Raw genomic sequence first — 18,663 nt, 5'->3', positions numbered from 1 at the left:
AAGTGTCTAAGAAGCACCGACGGATGAGAACGTAAGAAGCTAGTCGTGTGAGTCTGGAGAGAGTAAAATGATCTGTACTGGGGTCAGAACAGCTAACCCAAGATACGCTGAATGGCGAGCAACGTCTGTGACGGTCAATACATATGGGAACTGTTGGAAGTTTCCACGTATGTACATATCTACGGTACTGCGAAACCACTAATCATTCCTAGTCTGATCAAATTCCAATTCTGCCCCAAACGCGAGCGACTCCTCTGCTCATTTCAGACCCAGGTTCAACCACAATCCGGGTCGGATCACTCATATCTTCTGCTCTCCCGATAACAGCACTTTTCCACTTCAGCGGAAAAAGGAGCGACCAGCGGCACGCGCCCGAGCAAAAAAGGCCGGCACGTGCCCCTCGCCGAGATAAAATAACTGACCGTTGGGATACAGTCGAGAACTGATGGAGAGCGGCGCGCCCGGCGCCCCTGGGTGGGTTTTTGTACGGTCTAGGGACGGTCAGTCGTGACAGGACGGTGATGAAATCGCCGGCAGGAGACAAGAGGACACGCTCAAAACGGGCGGCGTCAGATGCGCCGACGCAGATAGGAGAGAACAGCAGCGACAGCTGGCCATCAGTGACAGTGGTGAAATGTCACATCTGGAATGAGCGAGTATCGGTAACGCAATCGTAGTCAGTACACCTCAGACGTTCTCATTTATGATAAAATGAATGCCAGATTCTCAGAAGTCCATTCCAAAACACAGTAAATTAAGTTATCAGAAACACCATTTATTATATCCGCATTGAAAATGCACGACAGATTTACTCCACCAAACACACATACACACACCACGATGAGTGCCATAGTTGTACACTGCAGACAAACCAAAGTACCAGAGAGAACACAAGTGGTCGAGCGCAAAGACGGAGACGAAAGATTACGTCAAAATCGGGCAGTCGAGTTCGCCTGATGAGCCTAGATTTGCCCATTATTCAGTGACATTGCGATTTTATACCAACCCAGATGGCCAAGTTGGTACAAATCAACAGCTGAAAACGATATAATCAGAATTGGACAGGAGCCACCTCAAGAACGCAGAAGAGACAGGACGAGGAAGGTTTGCTTGTGATGGTATAGGAATTGAAGGAACCAAATATGAGATCCCACATCTAAATACAAATGTACTAACGCTATCTATCCGATGGCGGCAGCGTTCCATTACCTCAGAGCCGAACGGAGGGAGCGGGGAGGATCGATGAAAGAGGGACACGGCTGGGCTGCACGGCCGCAGCGTCCATGCACACACACATGCTACCAATGAGAGCTGGTCGGTGGCTGATGTAGGCATCTGTCACACTAGCCGCGGACCCAGCCCGGGGCGTAGGACCGGTCACCGAGCGCCAAATGGTGATGGCGACCACTGGACCACCACATCGCCAACCAGTCCAGAGGAGACCCAAACAGAAACATCTCAAACAAATCAGTACAAAATATCTAGTGAAAACCAAACCAAACTAAAAACACTAGCTGAACCAAACCAAAATACCTCTAAAATCAAACGTATCTATGCGCCCGCACTAGCAGGGCGTCACATAACTTAACAACAGAGCGGCGGGGACCGGGCGGGGCCGGGGAGGGATGGAACCTCACCTCCCCGCGGTCCGGCCGGCCGTCCGCCGCTCAGAAAGGAACACAGCCATGGGTCTGCCCCCGGTTGACGAGCTCGGCTTCCTCAGACGCGCGACAGCTGGTGGAGGATGTTGGAGGGCAGGATCGCCTCCAGCTTGTCCAGCACGTACTGGATCGGCATGTACGACCAGCTGAGAATCTGTCGGCAAGAGAGAACAGCCTGAAACAATGCCTGCGGAACGCAAGTCCACATAAGAACGGGATACATAAAGGCAGTAAAAAAAGAAGACGAGAGCAGCAATGGAGAACTCAAAACAATGAATAACAGCACAAAACACGAGCACGTTTTCACCGAACACAACACAAAAGCTTGAACAAAAGATGGGTCTCCAAACACAGGCCCCGGCAATGACCACCACCACAGACCGGACCTTGACCATGGATGGATCACGGGCAATCATGGTCAATAGTCACGTAAAACAATGCACGGAACGTCACTGACCGTTTTGGCGACGATGCCCATGGGCTCCGGGTACTGGTGGGTAAGCAGCGCCAGGATAGCCGTGCAGGAGCACAGCGCGCCCGTGAACAGGATGAAAAACGGCAGCTCCTTCTTCGGGTACACGCTCACCTCGTGGAACGCTGAAGCAAAACGAGGGGTGTGCGAGTGAGACAGCTCAGTAGGAACTCCCCAGGAGAATGAATTATACAGAAACGGATGGGCTTCCATCTGGAGCTCAGGCTAGCTGTACAATGTACTGCAACAATTTTCTCTCTTCAACCACTTACGTTAATGAATAAAATAACCAAGTGAACTTTAAGTTATACATTTTATCAATATAATTGATGTTAAAAAGCCTCAGCCAACCAGACATTAACAGCCATGAGCACACCTCATCTTTGTACTCACAGGGCAGCAGCTCCCTGTCGGCGAACTCGGTGCTGTTGGGGTAGGGGAAGAACAGGTGTCCCTTCTCCAGCGGGTAGGGGATCATACGGAACGTGCCCTCCCACGTGCAGTGGAGCAGGTTCAGCGCCCCGTCCACCCGCTTCCAGTGCGGCAGGTGGAAGAAGGAGTAGGCGATGGCCTCGCTGTCACCGCGCTTCAGGATGTGCTCGGTGGGTAGGATGAGCGGCTTCATCTCCAGCAGGTACTTGGGCACGTGCGGGTTGAACTCGACGGCCCGGTGGATGGCCTCCACGGCGGCCAGCTCGGCGGCCGTCAGACCGCGCTTGGTCGCCACGTCCGGAGAGAACCTGTCCGAGGGAGCAGATGTTGAGCGTCACGTCACCACGGATCGAGCTCGGCAGTCAGCTCATCCGGCAATACTAGATAAAACGGAGGGTGATGGGTCAACATAGGCATTGCAACATAAGCATTGTTCACGGAGGAAACAACTGTAGCACAACTTTTTTTGTCGGCAATGACAAAAAAAAAACTAAAAAATATCGTTTTTGTAAAAATAATATGAAAAATACGCTTTCCCAACCGTCTTCATTCGGCAAACCCACAGCAGTGAGCAGACCCAGCAATATTTTTTCACAAATTTTTCACTTAAAGAGCCCGCCCACTCTAGTCCCATCCACCTACTTGTCCGCCACGGCCCTGGCTTTGAGCAGCGCGGCCGTGTAGCAGATAGTGGCCGACTTGGGCAGGCTGATGTCGTCGTAGCGCGCCAGCACCGCCTGCGCGTCCACGTACGCCTGCGCCTCCAGCAGCGCCTCCAGCAGGTTCTCGTGCATGTTCAGCACCGACATCCACGGAGGCGACTCCTTCAGGAGCTGTACGGGAAAGGAGAGAATGTCAAAGAGAGGGAAAGTCTGATTCATGACAGGGCTATCAATTTTTAGCTCCTACGTACAAAACTACGCGAAACCCGTGTCAGCAATCGATTAATTATTATAACATGAACAAAATAAGACCAATTGTGTAGATTTTGAAGCTTCAAATCTGTCCACCACCGTCTCACACCTAGGGCAGGGACTGGGGAAAAACGACACAGAATCACCACCACACATGTGGCAAGGTGAAGGGAAGCTGGTGTGCGGTCACTCACGTCTCTGAACATTTTGATGGCCTCCTTGAGCCGGCCGAGCCGGCGGGTACACATGGCCACCCGCCGCTTCACGTAGATCAGCACGTTCATGTCGCGTCCTGGGGCAGGGAGAACGGCGTCACAACGCTGCGACAGGCTATAAATGGCTGGCCACTGAACGGTCGCTGATCTCGTTTAGCTTTACTACCAAATGGCTTTGTGAGTTATTCAGTAGTCAGGTGCGAGTAACAAAGAATGAATAAGGTTAATGAGTAACATCATCATTTTCGCGTCAATGTCTTCAGCCACCACTCTTTTCCGATAATTAGTTGTTTACCAGTTACCACGGAGACATTCCAGCAGACGGTACTTCATTGCCATCCCCCTTTCACCGCTCCAACGCCACCCAACAGTATCACCAGGCCCACCCAGCCAGCCTGCCCCACACCCTCCAACTCACTGTGCAGACTCTCCTGTGGCGAGTTGCTGTCGCGGTAGATGACCGTTTTGCGGAAGTTGGCCTCAGCCACGCGCAGTGCCTGTTTGAGGATACGCTCCACCTCCAGGATAGTCGTACCCTCCTCCTCTGCCAGTAGGATATAGGCGGCCGCGCAGTCACTGCTCTTCTCCAGAGCTTCCTTGGCCAGTCGGATACGCGCCTCCGGGTTACGCTCTCGCCACGCCGTCTGCATGACTGTCGGCGGGTGATGGAAGGGGTAAGTGGTGGTTCAGACGACAGCGGAGCGAGTAGTTTAGTTTGAAGCTCTTATGAGAATACTGGTGGGCCAAACAATAAACAGTAAACACCCTTCGTGATTTTAGACCAATATGATATTCAACAAGGTGCTTGTCTCTCAAACATTGCGTAATCTCGTGGTGCGGCCTTCAACGAAAGCAAACAGCATAGCGGTAAGCAATCAAAAGTGCCGCTATTGATACTCCTAGTGGTAAGTCAGCAGGGTCGTACTGATTTACAGTGCGGGAGAAATTCAAGATTTGGGTGCTGCACTGAATACAACAACGCGTGTTGTTGGTACTTGTCTTTCACAATAACACCTCACAAGATGTTGCAAGTTTGCAACCTTTACTCAATTCGTGCTTCACATTCATTGAAACCAACAGACCGCGATCGCCTTCGTCCACTCACTTTCATACTCGGGCTTCCCCGAGTCGGCGTCACACGTGAAGAACGTCTGGTGGTCCTGAGCCGACAGGTTCATATCGTAGTACGTCAGTGGTTCTCGATTTCGGGCCGCCTGAAACCGCTGGTACTCGGCGCCGCGAAACAAGTTTAACGGATTTCTCCACATTTTACATTCTGAAAAAAAGAAAAAAAGTCCATCATTATAAGGAAATTAATATCTGGGCATCACGAACAGCGAACAGGCTGTAAAGACTACTAACTAGAACACTCTTCAGATAGTGCGATATCGTACGGATAATTAACAAAGTCAAAAGCAAAATAAAACCGCTCTTAGCAACAACGGTTTACTCAGACATAGTACCGACTTTACGACTCGACAAAAAGCAGAATTCGAGATGAGTTCCACTTATAGAAGAATGAAACCATCTCAGATGAAATACGGCTGGCGCTGAAGTGGCATGGCGAAATGGTGCGATAGATAACGGACACGCGCTATGGCTTGTTTGGTTTGTTTAGCTGATGAGTTTGCTCATAAAAATCCATCCAGAGCCCCTGGTCTTTACAACAAAAACGCTGATACTGTATTAAATGGTACTTGACTCACTAGTCATGCAGTAAATTAGCTGAAATAAACACTCAAAAGGCCAGTCGTCAGACGATCAAACCGCTCATCATATCAGGCGAGTGATGCTTTTTTGGTTGAAAGGCACTTGAGTGGCTGAAGTTCCTAACAATCAAGCAATAAATCTACCAGTACAGAGTGATTGCTCAAAAACTTATCTCCAGGGCGGATTTTGCAACGGAAGTAAAAGATGGAAATCTCGCTGAATTCGACAATGAATGGCTTCAAGGTACTGACTAAATTGTTGTCTTCAAGTGCGCTGCATTTCTCCTTGGAACTAAGTGGGGATATATCAAAAAGGATTAGGTAGCACAGTTAAATAAAAAATAAATCCTTATAAAAAGGCGAAGGTAAAAATAGCTATACCTACTACAATGAGGTGTGGAGCACGAGCCCAACGTACACTTACACCAAACAAGATTATTGACAGCTAACAATAACGCTATCTCAACATAGGAATGAAATGAGAACACCCAAGAAGTGGCGAACGAAAAGAACACTCCAGTATCCACACCATTACTGAACCGAACACTTCAGGACACTGTCCGTACGTACATCCTGCATAAGTCTGCTATATCAGTACGCCCCGGAAACAGGATACGAAACGTGCCTCTATCATCGGCAGTTTTATTCGGCGACCAATCAGCTGCGGTATCCGGGTCCGCGACGCTCGCAGCCGCGGGGATGGGAGGAAGGAGAGAGGGATGGAAGCAAAGGGAGGAGGAGGAAGGCTCGACGGGGGGGGAGGGAGAGAGTGATTATACGAGAGTTACACAGGTCCACGTCGAGCAGTGGGGAGAACTACCATGGATCAGTCAACGGTTCCATTTTGAAGGCTTCTTTAAAACGTGGATTTAGACGAGAGCAAGAAAAGCGGAGGCCACAGACGTCAACTTTGTGCACAATGCTGCTTGTATTCCACGCATTATACCTACTACGCAATCATTTAACGATATCCCGTCGTTTCCACGATATCCCGTCGTTTCCCTAGCCCCTACGTCTGCCCCAGTGCCTGTATCCACACCAAGCGCCTGTTCTGTTTCATGTTTCAATTACGGAAAGTTAGTTCACACCAGCCCCTATCGCTTCCCTCCCTGTGTGCGCATCCCCGGTATTGCTGCCGTCGTCTGAGCCTCCTCTTCCTTCCCTCCCTACCTCCACTTTTCCATACCTCCCTCTCCTCGCCAGTAAGTACGCACCTGGCGTCTGTGAATGTCCATCTCCGTTATTTCTGCAGTTGTCCGATCATCCCCTCCCTAACAACACTCCATCCCTCCCTTTCCTTTCCATACATACCTGGCGTCTGCGACTGTCCATCTCCGTTGTTGCTGCCGTTGTCTGAGCCGTCCGAGCCGTTTGCCCCTGCGGTGGCGCCCTCAGTCGCCGGGTCCCCGCCGCCCAGCCACGGACTCAGGTGTGTCAGCGACACCTGCTCGATGAACGAGGTGCCGTACTTGCGGAAGTACCACCACTCGAATATCTGTCGGACACAGCGGGAGCGGCAGTCAGAAGCAAGCAGGTTAAGTAAGAAGTTCTTAGGTGTAACAGCAGCCAGTAGCCACACCATAACACCATAGAACACTCCAGGAAACTGTACCTAAGATATCGTAATAACGACGGCGGTACGGCAAAATATGCGGAGATGACGGCAGCCGTAATCAAAGTCGCCGAGTAATTGTTCAGTCAGTGCTAGATGAGAACGAATCAACAAAGTGAAAACGATGCATTAGTAAACTGACAGCGTCGCAGAAGCATCTCTGTGTGTGGATGTGAGCATGTGGGTGTGGGATAGAGCATTTACAACTGTTATGTTACATTCGTTGTCAAGGAGACGCAAATAATGTATTTACAATCACCAACAATGCCCAGTGCCCACCCACCATCCATCGTCAATCGTCATATGTCAGAAAAAAAGGTGGCAGATGTCAGCAAGGTTTATAAATCCAAAAAAAAGGTCTGTCCATTTGTCGAACAATATTATCGACATAAAAAATACCCGTGACCTCAATGCAACAAATGTTTGAGCAGCTTAGCGGGAAGTGAGAACCGAGTAAACAAAGGCGATCCCGGCGATAGTAATAGCATAAATGTACCAACTACCAACGATCAGCAATACAGTGCTGTCTGCAGTTGATAGCTGGCAGGATCCATTCAAGCATAAACAGACACTTCATGCATATTATACACATTCCGGGACTTGGGCTCGCGCCAATGCACCGGAGCGGGCGGCACGGTGGTATCACGTGATGACATTCCACAGACTGCCTCCCCACTCGACCTTAGCGGCTCGACTAGAGGTCCAGTGCACTATCAAGCCTTTTGATTTATCACTCTGTCCTTTCACCATACTCTTTCTCACCCTCCACCATACCTCTGCTAAGCTAGAGCTCTCCTCTCGCTGTACCGGACATGAGCCCGCCCCACCAAAAGAGAGGGTCACCAAGGTCCAAAGAACCAGGGACTCTCCACCATCCACTACATACTGCACCAGACTTCCCCTTACAACGTACTACAGCATATACGTCTTTTCCCTTAGCACCAGAGACACAAACAAAGCTCTCCACATCATCAAGCCTGCACTGCAAACCCACCATCCACCATGGGTGTAGGAGCGCCAAAAATATTGGTGAAGGATGCCACCTGAACCTTATGAAAAGGGACAGGACCGTGCCAACCAACACGCACAGTGCAAGGGGGGGGGGGCGAATTTCGCCAACCCCTTGTTTTTCGAAGATATCTTACGCCCTTATCATCCCATTAACGTCAAATTTTCATTGCCTGCCTAAAATTGAATTGTGCATCTTGCCATGACAGCAAGATGTAAATCAGGGCCTCGGCTAAGGAATTTTGACTACTGGGGCAAATGGTCAAAGTGTGTTAACCCGCGCCCTGCTGGGAGGGGGGGGGGAGGTTTTTGAACACCCACCCACCCCCCCCCCCCCCCCTGTGGTTTTTCGCGGATATCTGAAAAACGGCGGCACCTTATCACCTATCAATGTTATACATTTTGTGAAAATTTCAGACCAGGGTCCTTCAAGGTCAGGTCACCAGGTCGCTACAAGTGACCTCACCTCATAAACACATCATAAAATGTTTCAATGTATGCCATAGCTACACCAAGTGACGGATCGCTTTGAAGCTTTCAGCAAATGATAAGTGCAACAGTATGTACAAAATTCGGAATTTTCATATCGGTGACCTAAGGTCGGGTCAATTTTGCGACCTCTAGGTATTATAAGTCAATGGGAGAAAATTCAAAACCGTCTTTTTCGGACGAAAGTCATTCTAAGCACTCTCAAACACTAAATTACAAGTAACTTTGGCACACTGAACATGAAAACGGCACCCGTGACCCCTGTTTATGCCCCTGAGGTCATCTCAGGTCACGAATGGTATCTAACAGTTTTTTGCGACTAACTTTTGAAAGAGGCATGCTAGAGCGATGAAAACGCCTTATACCTATATGTTCAGCTCAACGATACAGATCCACTAATATGCAACATGACAATGTCCGGTCAAATCATGACCTTGACCAGAGGTCAAATTTTGACATGAAAAGTTGAACTTTCAATGTCAAATTATAGTTCATTCGATGCGTCTTGACAAGAGGAACACGATGTCGGTAAAAGAAAGCTCGTGCAAGGCTTGAGTCAAAAGTTATTGCAGAAAAACTGTTCCCGAAAAATCGTCTATTTTGGCAGTTTTTGCCCCCTGCAGGCAAAACCGTTGACGTTAGGTCAAATCTGAGCGAATTACTCAGAAAGGGCGTTAATAGGGCTATCGAATGCGCTTTTTCGTGGCGCTGTAGCTCTATTGCTTCCCGAGCTATGCGTTGGCTTCTTGGAAATTGTCGACATTCGACCTGGAAATAGGCGAAATTTTGCCTTCAATGACCTCTGGTGACCTGACCTTTGACCTGACCAAAAAAGTGACCAAAGTGATTTCGTCATTATTTTTGGCGCTCTTTCGAACGCCGCCTTCCGCGTATCGCTACGTGGCCCAGGAGCCGAGTTAGAAGGGGGGTTCAAACACCCCCCCCCCCCAGCAGGGCGTGGAAATCCAGGACCCCCAGCCGGGCGCGGGTTAAAGGGACACTCCCACCTTAACATTAGTTTTGAGTTGAGATAGCCAAATTGGTGGCCATGGCCTGCAAATACCGGTTTGGGCACTCACAACATCGAAAAATGCTTTAATTCGAAGATATGGAATTTCAAACTTGCAGTTTTCGGATTCTAAGGGGCTAATGCATTGCCCCCTTAGAATTTGTGACGTCAGCGGAGATCTAACGATTTTTAAATCTTAGACTAAAACCATCGTTAACACGTGGTGGTATACGCTGCTTTGCGCGCAACGTCTGCCGCACTTTAAGGCTGCCAAATTATTGCTTCCAAATAAAGTCGCTAGTAACAGGGGAGATCCCAAAAAGTAAACAAAAGTAAACGCCTAATATCTTGAAAACCAGTGAATATTTTTCGGTGAAATTTGGTAGATATTCGTTTTCGCTCTTTCTGAGCCAAGGGACATCACTTTCATGCCAATTCATTAACTTTTTTGAAGGTAGGAGGGTCCCTTTAAAAAACAGACATTTGATCAACCGTCGAATCCAGTAGTTCTAAGCATAGGTAGGTGAAGACCCGCCCTTGCATTGTCCAAGATTGGTGAAGGATCGTTCACCAATCTGAAACTTTGGTGAAAGGTATCCTTCACCAAAGAGATACGTTGCTACACCTATGCCATCCACGCTTACCAGTATCAGTCCCGAGATCAGCGAAGACGTGCCCGTGAGGGCCACGTAAAACTTGGGACTGAGCGTGCTCAGAAACATATTCGCTGAAACGGAACACAACGGGCGTCAGATAGATCATCACAAGAGGGTAATAGGCCCAGAAAACCGAGAAAACAGACCAGGCCTTGGCTCTCTTGAGCGTTGGGCACAATACAGTCCGCGCAGATTCACTTCACATAAACGCAGCACAACACATCGAGAGAAGAAGCTAAAGCAGAGCTCACACCACTCCCTCCACACCGGACCGACCGTGCGCCGCGAGCTGATTCACGCAGTCGAGGAGCCGACCGAACACCTGCAGCGCGGGTCTGAGTATCTCCAGTGTTAACATCATCACAGACCTCCGACTCACACTGGGAAGGGGATGCACGATATCCACCGGGGGCCGGGTAGGGAGAAGGATGGTGTTGGTTACTTCTAGGAAGGATCAGGACGGCCGCGAAAGGAACGCACGCAATGGTAGACGAGACAGTAGCGCTGAAAGTACGATGAAGACTGGATAGTAACAAGCAAGGTACAGTATTCTGGCACAGAAGACTCACAACATATAACTTCAGTGACAAGCATGACATGTGGGGCTTCATTGGGGCTCAGTCAAGTAGGATCAGATTTATCGTTCGTCGATATACCACGGTAAAGAACTCTGAGCACTTTTCTTTTCTTGTATTGCATTCTACTTTTCGCAGGTAGGAGAGAAGCCTTTCATCTATGACTTGCTGATTGAATATCATTGGCAGCTTAACTATTACTTTCATAGGTACTGTTAGCGCCGCACGGCCCCCAGCGGCGGTGCCGTTGCGACGCCGCTCAGCGGCGGTGCCCTCCGCCTATGGTAACTACGCTATGTTGCTATGGTTACCGGATTGTTTTGTTTTGTTTACTTTCTTTCGGCTCGATTTTGACAAGGTCTGGCTAGAATATGAATAATTACGAAAGATAAAGACGAAAGATGTGATTGATGACTGGCAAAAATGTTGTTTGAGTGAAAAGGAAGAATTTTGGCTATGAATTTAAGCATGAACACTGTTCGTTACGCCGGAGAGTGACAATTTGTCGGTAAGCACTAAATCGTACCAAATGTCGGATGTTATTGTGAAGCGCTTTGCTTATTATTCTGAAATTATCGTGATACGACTGAACAATGTTATGATACGGATTTATTTGTCTGGAACTTACCTTGTTTTGTTTGTGTGTATGCGTGTTTTAGTTACGGCTCGGCTCAGGCTCGGCTCAGGCTCCTGGCTCCTGGCTCCTGTTGTACGAGGCTCTGTGGTATCGGCTCAGGCCGTTAGCGCTGGAAGAAGGAGGAGGAATGGAGGAGAAAATATAGAGGACTGAGAGCCCGTGAACGACGTTTCTCATTGACGGCGCGCGAACAGGTACTTTAGGAAAAAGACACGAGTCCCAGACACCCAATGTGACTAACACATATCCCAAAGATAATAGAGCAATTAAGACATCTTACAATTTATGTTTGACATGAATTTATATCTCTCTATTCTGATGAGTGCTGTCTAAATGAAATAAGGGAGTTAGAAAACACCATGGGTTTGAGGCAAAGGACTTCCATCAAATGTCCAAAATACCTGAGCTCCTATAAGGAACAAATATTGTCCACTCAAAAATTTCACATTCACTGCATTGCAGCAGCAGGTATGCAAAGCAATGCTTCAGAAAACTACTTGATACTATAGGATGAGCACTTACCCATGTTCATTCCCAATCCTTGGTCTTCTTTACATTGCTGAAAAAAATAATATCATGGTCATTGGTCAAGCAGGACAGGAAGAAAGATCATAACACATCACCATCAATGATCCATTCGTGTCATATCAGTATTGAAATCATACACAAACCACCAACTTAAACCAATGATTATAATAGTAAAAGGCCAGCATTTAGTACATTCTGTACCACCTGGCTTATACAATATGATTATACAAAATAATCTGGCTTATACAATATGACCTTTGTTCAAACTACTACAGATAGGTAGTGGAATGTTGATTGGTGGGGTACTGGTACAGATAGCTGTTTGGTTTCCTGCAACCTTTCCCCAATCCCATCCCAAGGCCTTAGAAATAGGATAGGCAGCCCAAGCCCATGACCAATGGTCATCTAGCAGGCTCCTGTCTTGACTCCAAAATTAAAAAATCTTCAAAACAAAGCATGTTTTAAAACAAAAACAAATTGCTAATTTTAATATAAACATCATATATGTGGCTACATGTAAAAAAAGTCATGAGATGCCAAGAATAGCAATAATTGAGGAAAAATTAAATGATTTACACTCTAATGTTATGGTTGAATGTGGCATCACCTAATTCAGCACCATTCACAAAAAACTGTCTTCCCCTAACATTAATAATCCCTCTCATCTCCTTTCCCTGTCATCTGGTTGCACCTTCTACCTCACATGATCAATATGTTAATCAACTCCAACTAGGTACATGGGTACTTTGCCAGCATTAAAGTACCAATGAAATAAATCACCAATGGAGGCTGGAAGAAAGAGAAAAATTATTACATTTGGTAAAATGCCATAGCTGATTTGAAATTCAACAAATGAAAATCCTTATTCAGTCTTTATCGAACCAGAGATAAACTAAGCTGACTCTGGTGTAATCATTCATCTGTCAACACACCTCTGGTGGTCAATGTCCCAAAATTTGTCGATTTGGGTGGGTAAAGACATCCAAATGAAATTCATTTTCCACTCTCGCCACCAATTTTTAAGAACAATTTTCCACTCCCAACCAAGAAAATCTAGATTTTTTGCCTGTAGAAAGAGCAGTTGTGTGGATTCCCAGCTTAGCATCAAGCATCCTACACCTTAGAATCAAATGCATGCTTTTTGTTATTTTTCACTCTTTTTGTTATTTTTCACTCTTTTTGGATCTAATAAAATGAGCAGTTTTTCATTCTCTCTCCCCTCTTTTTGGTGGGTAATTTTCCCCTCTGACACCCAAGACAAAACTCAATTTTGGGACACTGCTGGTGGTATTCGTTTAAACTCACTAAAAAACACCATTTAGGTAGGGATTTTGGCTGTATCAAATCATGCCTCACAAACAGACATCAATGCTTAGAATTTAAGAGTACTAGACCCTCTTTTCAAACTATTAAGCTAGGAGTACCCCAAGGCTCTATGCTAGGGCCCCTACTCTTCCTTATAAACATAAATACCTAACAGTTAAAAATATATGCAATAAATACCAAAAATTGGAATGCCTTCTACATGTTGATGAAACAGCTTTACTTTTTGAAGGATGAGGTGGGAATGCTCAAGAGCTACAACAAAATATGAACAACAACAAGTAACTTGAAGCTGTATCCAATTCAATTTCAGTTTCAATTTGGCTTGAAGCAAACAAACTCGCACTCAATTTCAATGTAAAAAACACTTTTTAAAGGGTGATTGGGAGATAACCAATCTATATCCTGCAGCTTAAAGGAAATAGTTCACTTTTAACATGGGGTTTGGAACTGGAATAGCAGTTTTGTTGCTTGCGCTGAGACTAGCACAAATCAGAAGCTTTTACGGCCCAACGATCACCCTAGACGAAGATATTCCATTTTTCGTTCCGAAAAGAGTGCCTTGCAGAGGAATGCGTGCCTTGCTGAGGAATGCAGTCACGTCATCGTCAGCCAATCAGAATGCTGCTTACAGCCGATGGGTTTGTCCTACGCAATATGATTGGTCAACGCGTAATAAGCTTCCGCGTCAAACATTATTTTATATAGAATATAGTTCTTCTTATACTAAAATATAGAAAATAATCCTTTTTACAAAAACGTTTTGTTTTATTTTCTGATCATTTTGAGCATAAAAAACACAAATCCATAGCAAAATACTAATTTCAGGAAAGTGAACTATTTCCTTTAAGGCACCCAATATCAATTACAACTATCAATATCAATTTAATTGCTATCCTTAATAAAAACTTTCACAGATTTAGCTTGAGATTTAGACTCACCAAAGAAACAGACGCAATGTCAGTCAGTTGCTGATATCGATATCCTCTCACAATGAAGCAAAATCCACTGCAAACTGAAAAATTGAAATAGATTTAATAGATATGATAGATATGCAGCTGTTAATCGTTGATCCAATACAATATTGATGCAATCCAATCTTGATCCAATCAAGGCAATGCACCGGATGCAGCTGTTCTGTTCAATTTCACTGTTTCTGGCTGATTCTACATTTTGTACCAAAATTTATCCTTTTAAATGCAAGACAATTTTGGATATTTTTGATAGCAAATGAAATGATTGAATTTTAAAATGACTAAAAAATGTTTTGCTGAATTGGAAATCTAATTTAGATTGTTTAGCCCCTACAAAACCTAAAAGAAAACGCAAATTGTTATGGAAACCAGCAAAATATTGTATTTACTAGCAGGACACGCCAACTTATAGAACACCTTAGCACCAAAAGTGGCGCAAGTATCAGTCACTTTCGTCACTTTTTCGAGCTGCTTGAGCAATGCTTGAGAGTTGCTTGAGAGTCGTAATTCGGCTCTCTCTATCGTCTGGAGGTTTCGAAAGATGCTCTCCAGAGATGGCGCTAGTAAATTTGGCTGACATGACGTCATGCTTAAAAGTGATGGGTTTTGTGAGAGCAAATGTAATAATAGTTGAAAATTTTGTACTTTTGCTTAATTGAGAAAAAATAAATATACAATTGTTCAAAAGAGCGTTTTCCGCATTCATCCTTCATTGTTTTATGAGGAATATAGACAGTTTAAATCTTTTTTCTTGACCGCAATTCGCACACGCACTAAATAAAAAGCTGGAGTTTTGTGCGTTCGTAAATCGTGATTTGAGAAAATAAATTGAAATAATCTTTTACACTTTTGCTTTACAATCATTTGTCAATGCAGATAAATGCATAAATTATTCGAAAATAGGCATATCTTTGAAATATTATGGTTTTCCACAAGCAAATTTTTCCAAAAACTTGAACTATTACAACTGACGAACGCATCCAATAATCTGGATGTCTTAGGATGAGTTCGTCATTTTTTTCTCAAGGAAATACGATACAGTTTAAGCTACTTTACCGATTTATTAGGGTACTTTTGCCAATGAATTAATAAATAAATGACAACAATTAATCTCATTATCAACCATACTCGGAAGAATTTTCTTCGCATAAGCGCGAACGCATCCGCGTTTTCATGAAAAGTAACGCCTGCAGATGACAGGACCGCTGCTTTATGTTTCGCAAGGTGGCGCAGCGCGCAGGGTACCGACTACCGAGGCTGAGGTCTCCAGACTATCCACCACGATTTAGCTTGGAAATGGCCAATGGGGAAGGTCTCACCCCAAAAAACGGACGCCCTTTTACACAGCTGCATAACGAGAATGAATTATTGGCAAAGCTGACCATACGTCCCCTCCCCCTCTCCGCCCCAGCTCAATTGGAAATATCGCCTATTTTCCTTAGTCAGTTATATTCTGACTTATTTCTCACTCTTCCCAGTAAACCTTAACATGCATGATGCAGATGTCCACTGCGTAAGTCGTGTGCTTGCGTAAGTGTGCCAACTATATAGTGTTGCCTACACTCTACAGTGCCTACTGCTTCCACCGTTGTCGTTATAATTGGTGATTCTCAGGTCAAAAGTTACACAGTGGTCTCAGAGAACAATCGTTTCAACAAATTAACGATTCAAACCGTTGCATTCTACTTATATTCCGGTCAGTTCTGCTACTAAACGATTCCGGCAAAACACTCTTTAGGTTATGTATTAGCGAACCACCACACAAAATTCGCCCAATCAATGGTCAGTTATTACTGCTGGGCTGAACCGTCATACGCTATATAGCCTATTGCAGTCAATATTTTCAGAACGATACCGACTGACGAAACACAACGTATTCGCGGATTCGCACATACGTTGGCACCCAGGTGGCCTGTCAGCAGCCGCACAAATTGAGATGGTACACCGTAAAGCATTCCTTTCCACACAGGCACAAGCACAGGGACACAAATTCTCAAAATCCAAACTTATTCCAATACTGGTCAAATACTAATAGGCATAAAGTTTTGAGGTTTTCTCATGTTCATTCTTCTTTCAACACACGCGGCAGACTGCAGCAGAACATCTCACAGAGCTGCGCTGGATGCAGTCATGAGCTGGGACACGGTTTGTGACCAATGACCGATCGGGGGTACCAGCCTCCTCCCGGCACGCGATGCACTGGCCGCCGCGCAGTCGATGTCGGGGCACCGCCGGCATTCGCCGACAGGGTTCCATCCGATTCGGTGTATTGGTGGCAGCCCGAACAGTGACCCACGCGAAGCTGGTGGACGTCGATGGCCGATGAGCGATGCCCTTCCGCGACCGGCGGTGGCAGTCGGTCCCACATCAAGAACAGATACCAGTCATGCGGTCAGTCGGCGACGGCGCGGTCGCGAGCCGATCTGATGGTCGCACGGTGGGCGTTGCCGACGTCCACCGGGACCGTCGACTGGGGGAGCGCGGCCGCCTCTTGGCCGCCGCCTCTGGTCGGCGCGCTCGTTGCGCTGTGGGACGGCATCCACTGCAAGTCGTTCACTGTGAAGCGGTCGTTTGACCGGACCTGGCAGGCGGGGAAAGGGGGCCTCAGATGAAGTAAAACCATCCCTCAGGCCAGCTTGAGCTGGCTCTCCACCTCACCATGTTAGATAAGCGGACACCCTCGTGATCATCGCAGCGATGATTGCCAATTGGTGTGTCATTATGGGAGAGGATGCCAGCCTCCTTTACAAGATAGTCTGCCTTTAATATAGTGCAGCCCGACCCATTGCCTGTGGCAGCAGACTGGGCTTGATAATGCAGTGCAGGACACACCAAACGTAAGCGGCCATCTGTACCCCATGTGCAGTAGGGCTGACTCAAGAGCCCAGAGTTGCCCTCCCCCACCATTCTGTGCACGTGATAACTGGATGGGACATGCCATGGTCAGCATCTGTTCAAAAGCTTCCCTAAGCATGTAAAGCTCCACTGGCATGCTCAAGCATGGTCACAGTCAGTTCTCACTTCTCAGTTGAACCTCCAATGGAAACCCATCACAAAGTAGAGATCAGGGCGCCTCTCACACTGCAGCACACTTAACGACTGAGGCACCATCTCATCACTTGCAGGTGGTTCTTGCCAGGAGCAATGCCAGCCACGCATATCAGGTGATAACAGCAGTGTACAACTGCAATCTACAAGCATCCATGTTCTTTCTGGTTTTCTCCTGTTGAGATCCACTGCCATGCATGAACTTGATGGGCCTTTGTTGCACTCCTCCCATGTGCAGACAGGTTTCTGCTGAAACAAAGCAAAGCAAATGTGATTAATAATGGCCCTGTTTCACCATCCAGACACTGTGTGCACTGGTAGCTACGGCATACCATAGCATCACTCAAATGACGTTGCATGTGATCTCTTAGTTTATGATGAATCGCGTTTGGAACAGAGTGAGAGGTTCTGAAAAACTGTACCAAAAACAGAGGTTTGAGTTCAAATACTGCTAGCATGCTGCTGGTGCTGGTACCGCAGCATGCTAGCGTTCTGGGATGCTGTCATAGCTTAGCGTCACAGTGAAGTTTGTTGACACTGCCATGGAAACCCAATGCTCTGACACACGCAGCGCACTGCAGTGCTCTGCCGTGAAACACCACCCATGAATGTTGGTTGCATGACCAGGATCGAAGCAGTGTGGCAGACAGTGATTTTAATTTTAATTGCACTTCCTAGAGATTAACAAGTTGTTGGTGAAATTGCTATTCATTATTCCTATTACCATTGTCTAAATTTCACATTTCAAGACAGCATCAGCATTGACATGTTATGTAAATAAGGTTTAGACTTCATGTGGCCCCGGGTTCAGCTATTAAGTAGAAGAAGGGCAAAAAATTGTCAAAAAAAAATATTTTTAAAAAATACCTGCCCTCATCAACACCTCATCTACTAATCACATATCTCAATACAATAAAACACAGATGGGTTAAACAACAAGGCCCTAAAAGCAAAAACCGTTTGAATAACAATGTAATATTTTGCAACCGCTGCACCATTACTGTCACGTACGCTATCCCTAGATTGGTTGCTGGTAAGTAGTGGTTGTCGTCATCAACTCGTCATACAGCAGCTGATTGGGATGGGCGGGGCCTATTTTTATCCAGACGATAGAGAGAGCCCGTAATTCCAACGTAATTCCAATTTTATTTGAGGTTATTGATTCAATTTCAGAGGTTAATTGAGTGAAGTTAAAGCCAAAGGATTCGATCAATGGATTTGCGGGTGCATTAAATTTTTGCTTCATATCAATATAATTGTAGGAGCAAAGGCGCGGCAGTAGAAACAAGGGTAAGGGTTTTAGTTTCAGAAAATGAGTGGTTTTATTCCAGAGGCCAGTTTCTGCTGGCAGGCAGCTATTTTTCTGTTGGTAAAACTGGCCTCAGATTGAGATTCATAAAC

The 18,663-nt window shown here is 46.2% G+C and overlaps 2 protein-coding genes across 4 annotated transcripts in view; one reads left to right on the top strand and one right to left on the bottom strand.

Moving 5' to 3' along the window:
* Nucleotides 1–754: 754 nt before the first annotated feature.
* Nucleotides 755–14,735, bottom strand: LOC122367661 (protein ST7 homolog). Of its 2 annotated transcripts, XM_043340976.1 has the most exons (12): nucleotides 14,674–14,735; nucleotides 14,182–14,255; nucleotides 11,912–11,948; nucleotides 10,166–10,248; nucleotides 6,715–6,898; nucleotides 4,800–4,970; nucleotides 4,113–4,346; nucleotides 3,674–3,771; nucleotides 3,208–3,398; nucleotides 2,527–2,873; nucleotides 2,119–2,258; nucleotides 755–1,815 (listed from the first exon to the last, which is right to left on the bottom strand). In XM_043340976.1, exons 3-12 carry the CDS (start codon nucleotides 11,919–11,921, stop codon nucleotides 1,720–1,722), a joined length of 1,554 nt encoding a protein of 517 aa, XP_043196911.1. In that variant the 5' UTR covers nucleotides 11,922–11,948; nucleotides 14,182–14,255; nucleotides 14,674–14,735; the 3' UTR covers nucleotides 755–1,719. The 2 variants fall into 2 exon arrangements, with proteins under 2 accessions (XP_043196911.1, XP_043196912.1); XM_043340977.1 differs by lacking the exons at nucleotides 11,912–11,948; nucleotides 14,182–14,255; nucleotides 14,674–14,735 and adding an exon at nucleotides 11,381–11,435.
* LOC122367660 (pre-mRNA-splicing factor SLU7-like) overlaps nucleotides 11,009–18,663 on the top strand; it is a 38,505-nt gene continuing 30,850 nt past the window's right edge. The window contains exons 1-2 of one of the 2 annotated variants that reach the window (XM_043340974.1): nucleotides 11,009–11,260; nucleotides 11,412–11,583. The gene's annotated coding sequence lies outside the window, so the exon portion shown is untranslated. Of the gene's footprint in view, nucleotides 11,261–11,411; nucleotides 11,584–18,322; nucleotides 18,553–18,663 lie in introns of those variants that run through there. The other variant, XM_043340975.1, reaches the window with a different exon arrangement.

The sequence above is a fragment of the Amphibalanus amphitrite genome, unplaced genomic scaffold (genome assembly GCF_019059575.1).
Source record: "Amphibalanus amphitrite isolate SeventyFive unplaced genomic scaffold, NRLGWU_Aamphi_draft 000886F_arrow, whole genome shotgun sequence".
NCBI classification, from domain to species: Eukaryota; Metazoa; Arthropoda; class Thecostraca; order Balanomorpha; family Balanidae; genus Amphibalanus; species Amphibalanus amphitrite.
The sequence above is the reverse complement of the archived record's forward strand: the minus strand, read 5'-3'. Positions and strand labels throughout refer to the sequence as shown.

Coding starts and splice junctions, on each gene's coding strand:
- LOC122367661 (XM_043340976.1), bottom strand. Junction 6,899..10,165: donor TGATCTCGGGACTGATACTG/GTAAGCGTGGAT, acceptor TGTGTCCGACAG/ATATTCGAGTGGTGGTACTT. Junction 1,816..2,118: donor TGGGCATCGTCGCCAAAACG/GTCAGTGACGTT, acceptor TCTTGCCGACAG/ATTCTCAGCTGGTCGTACAT.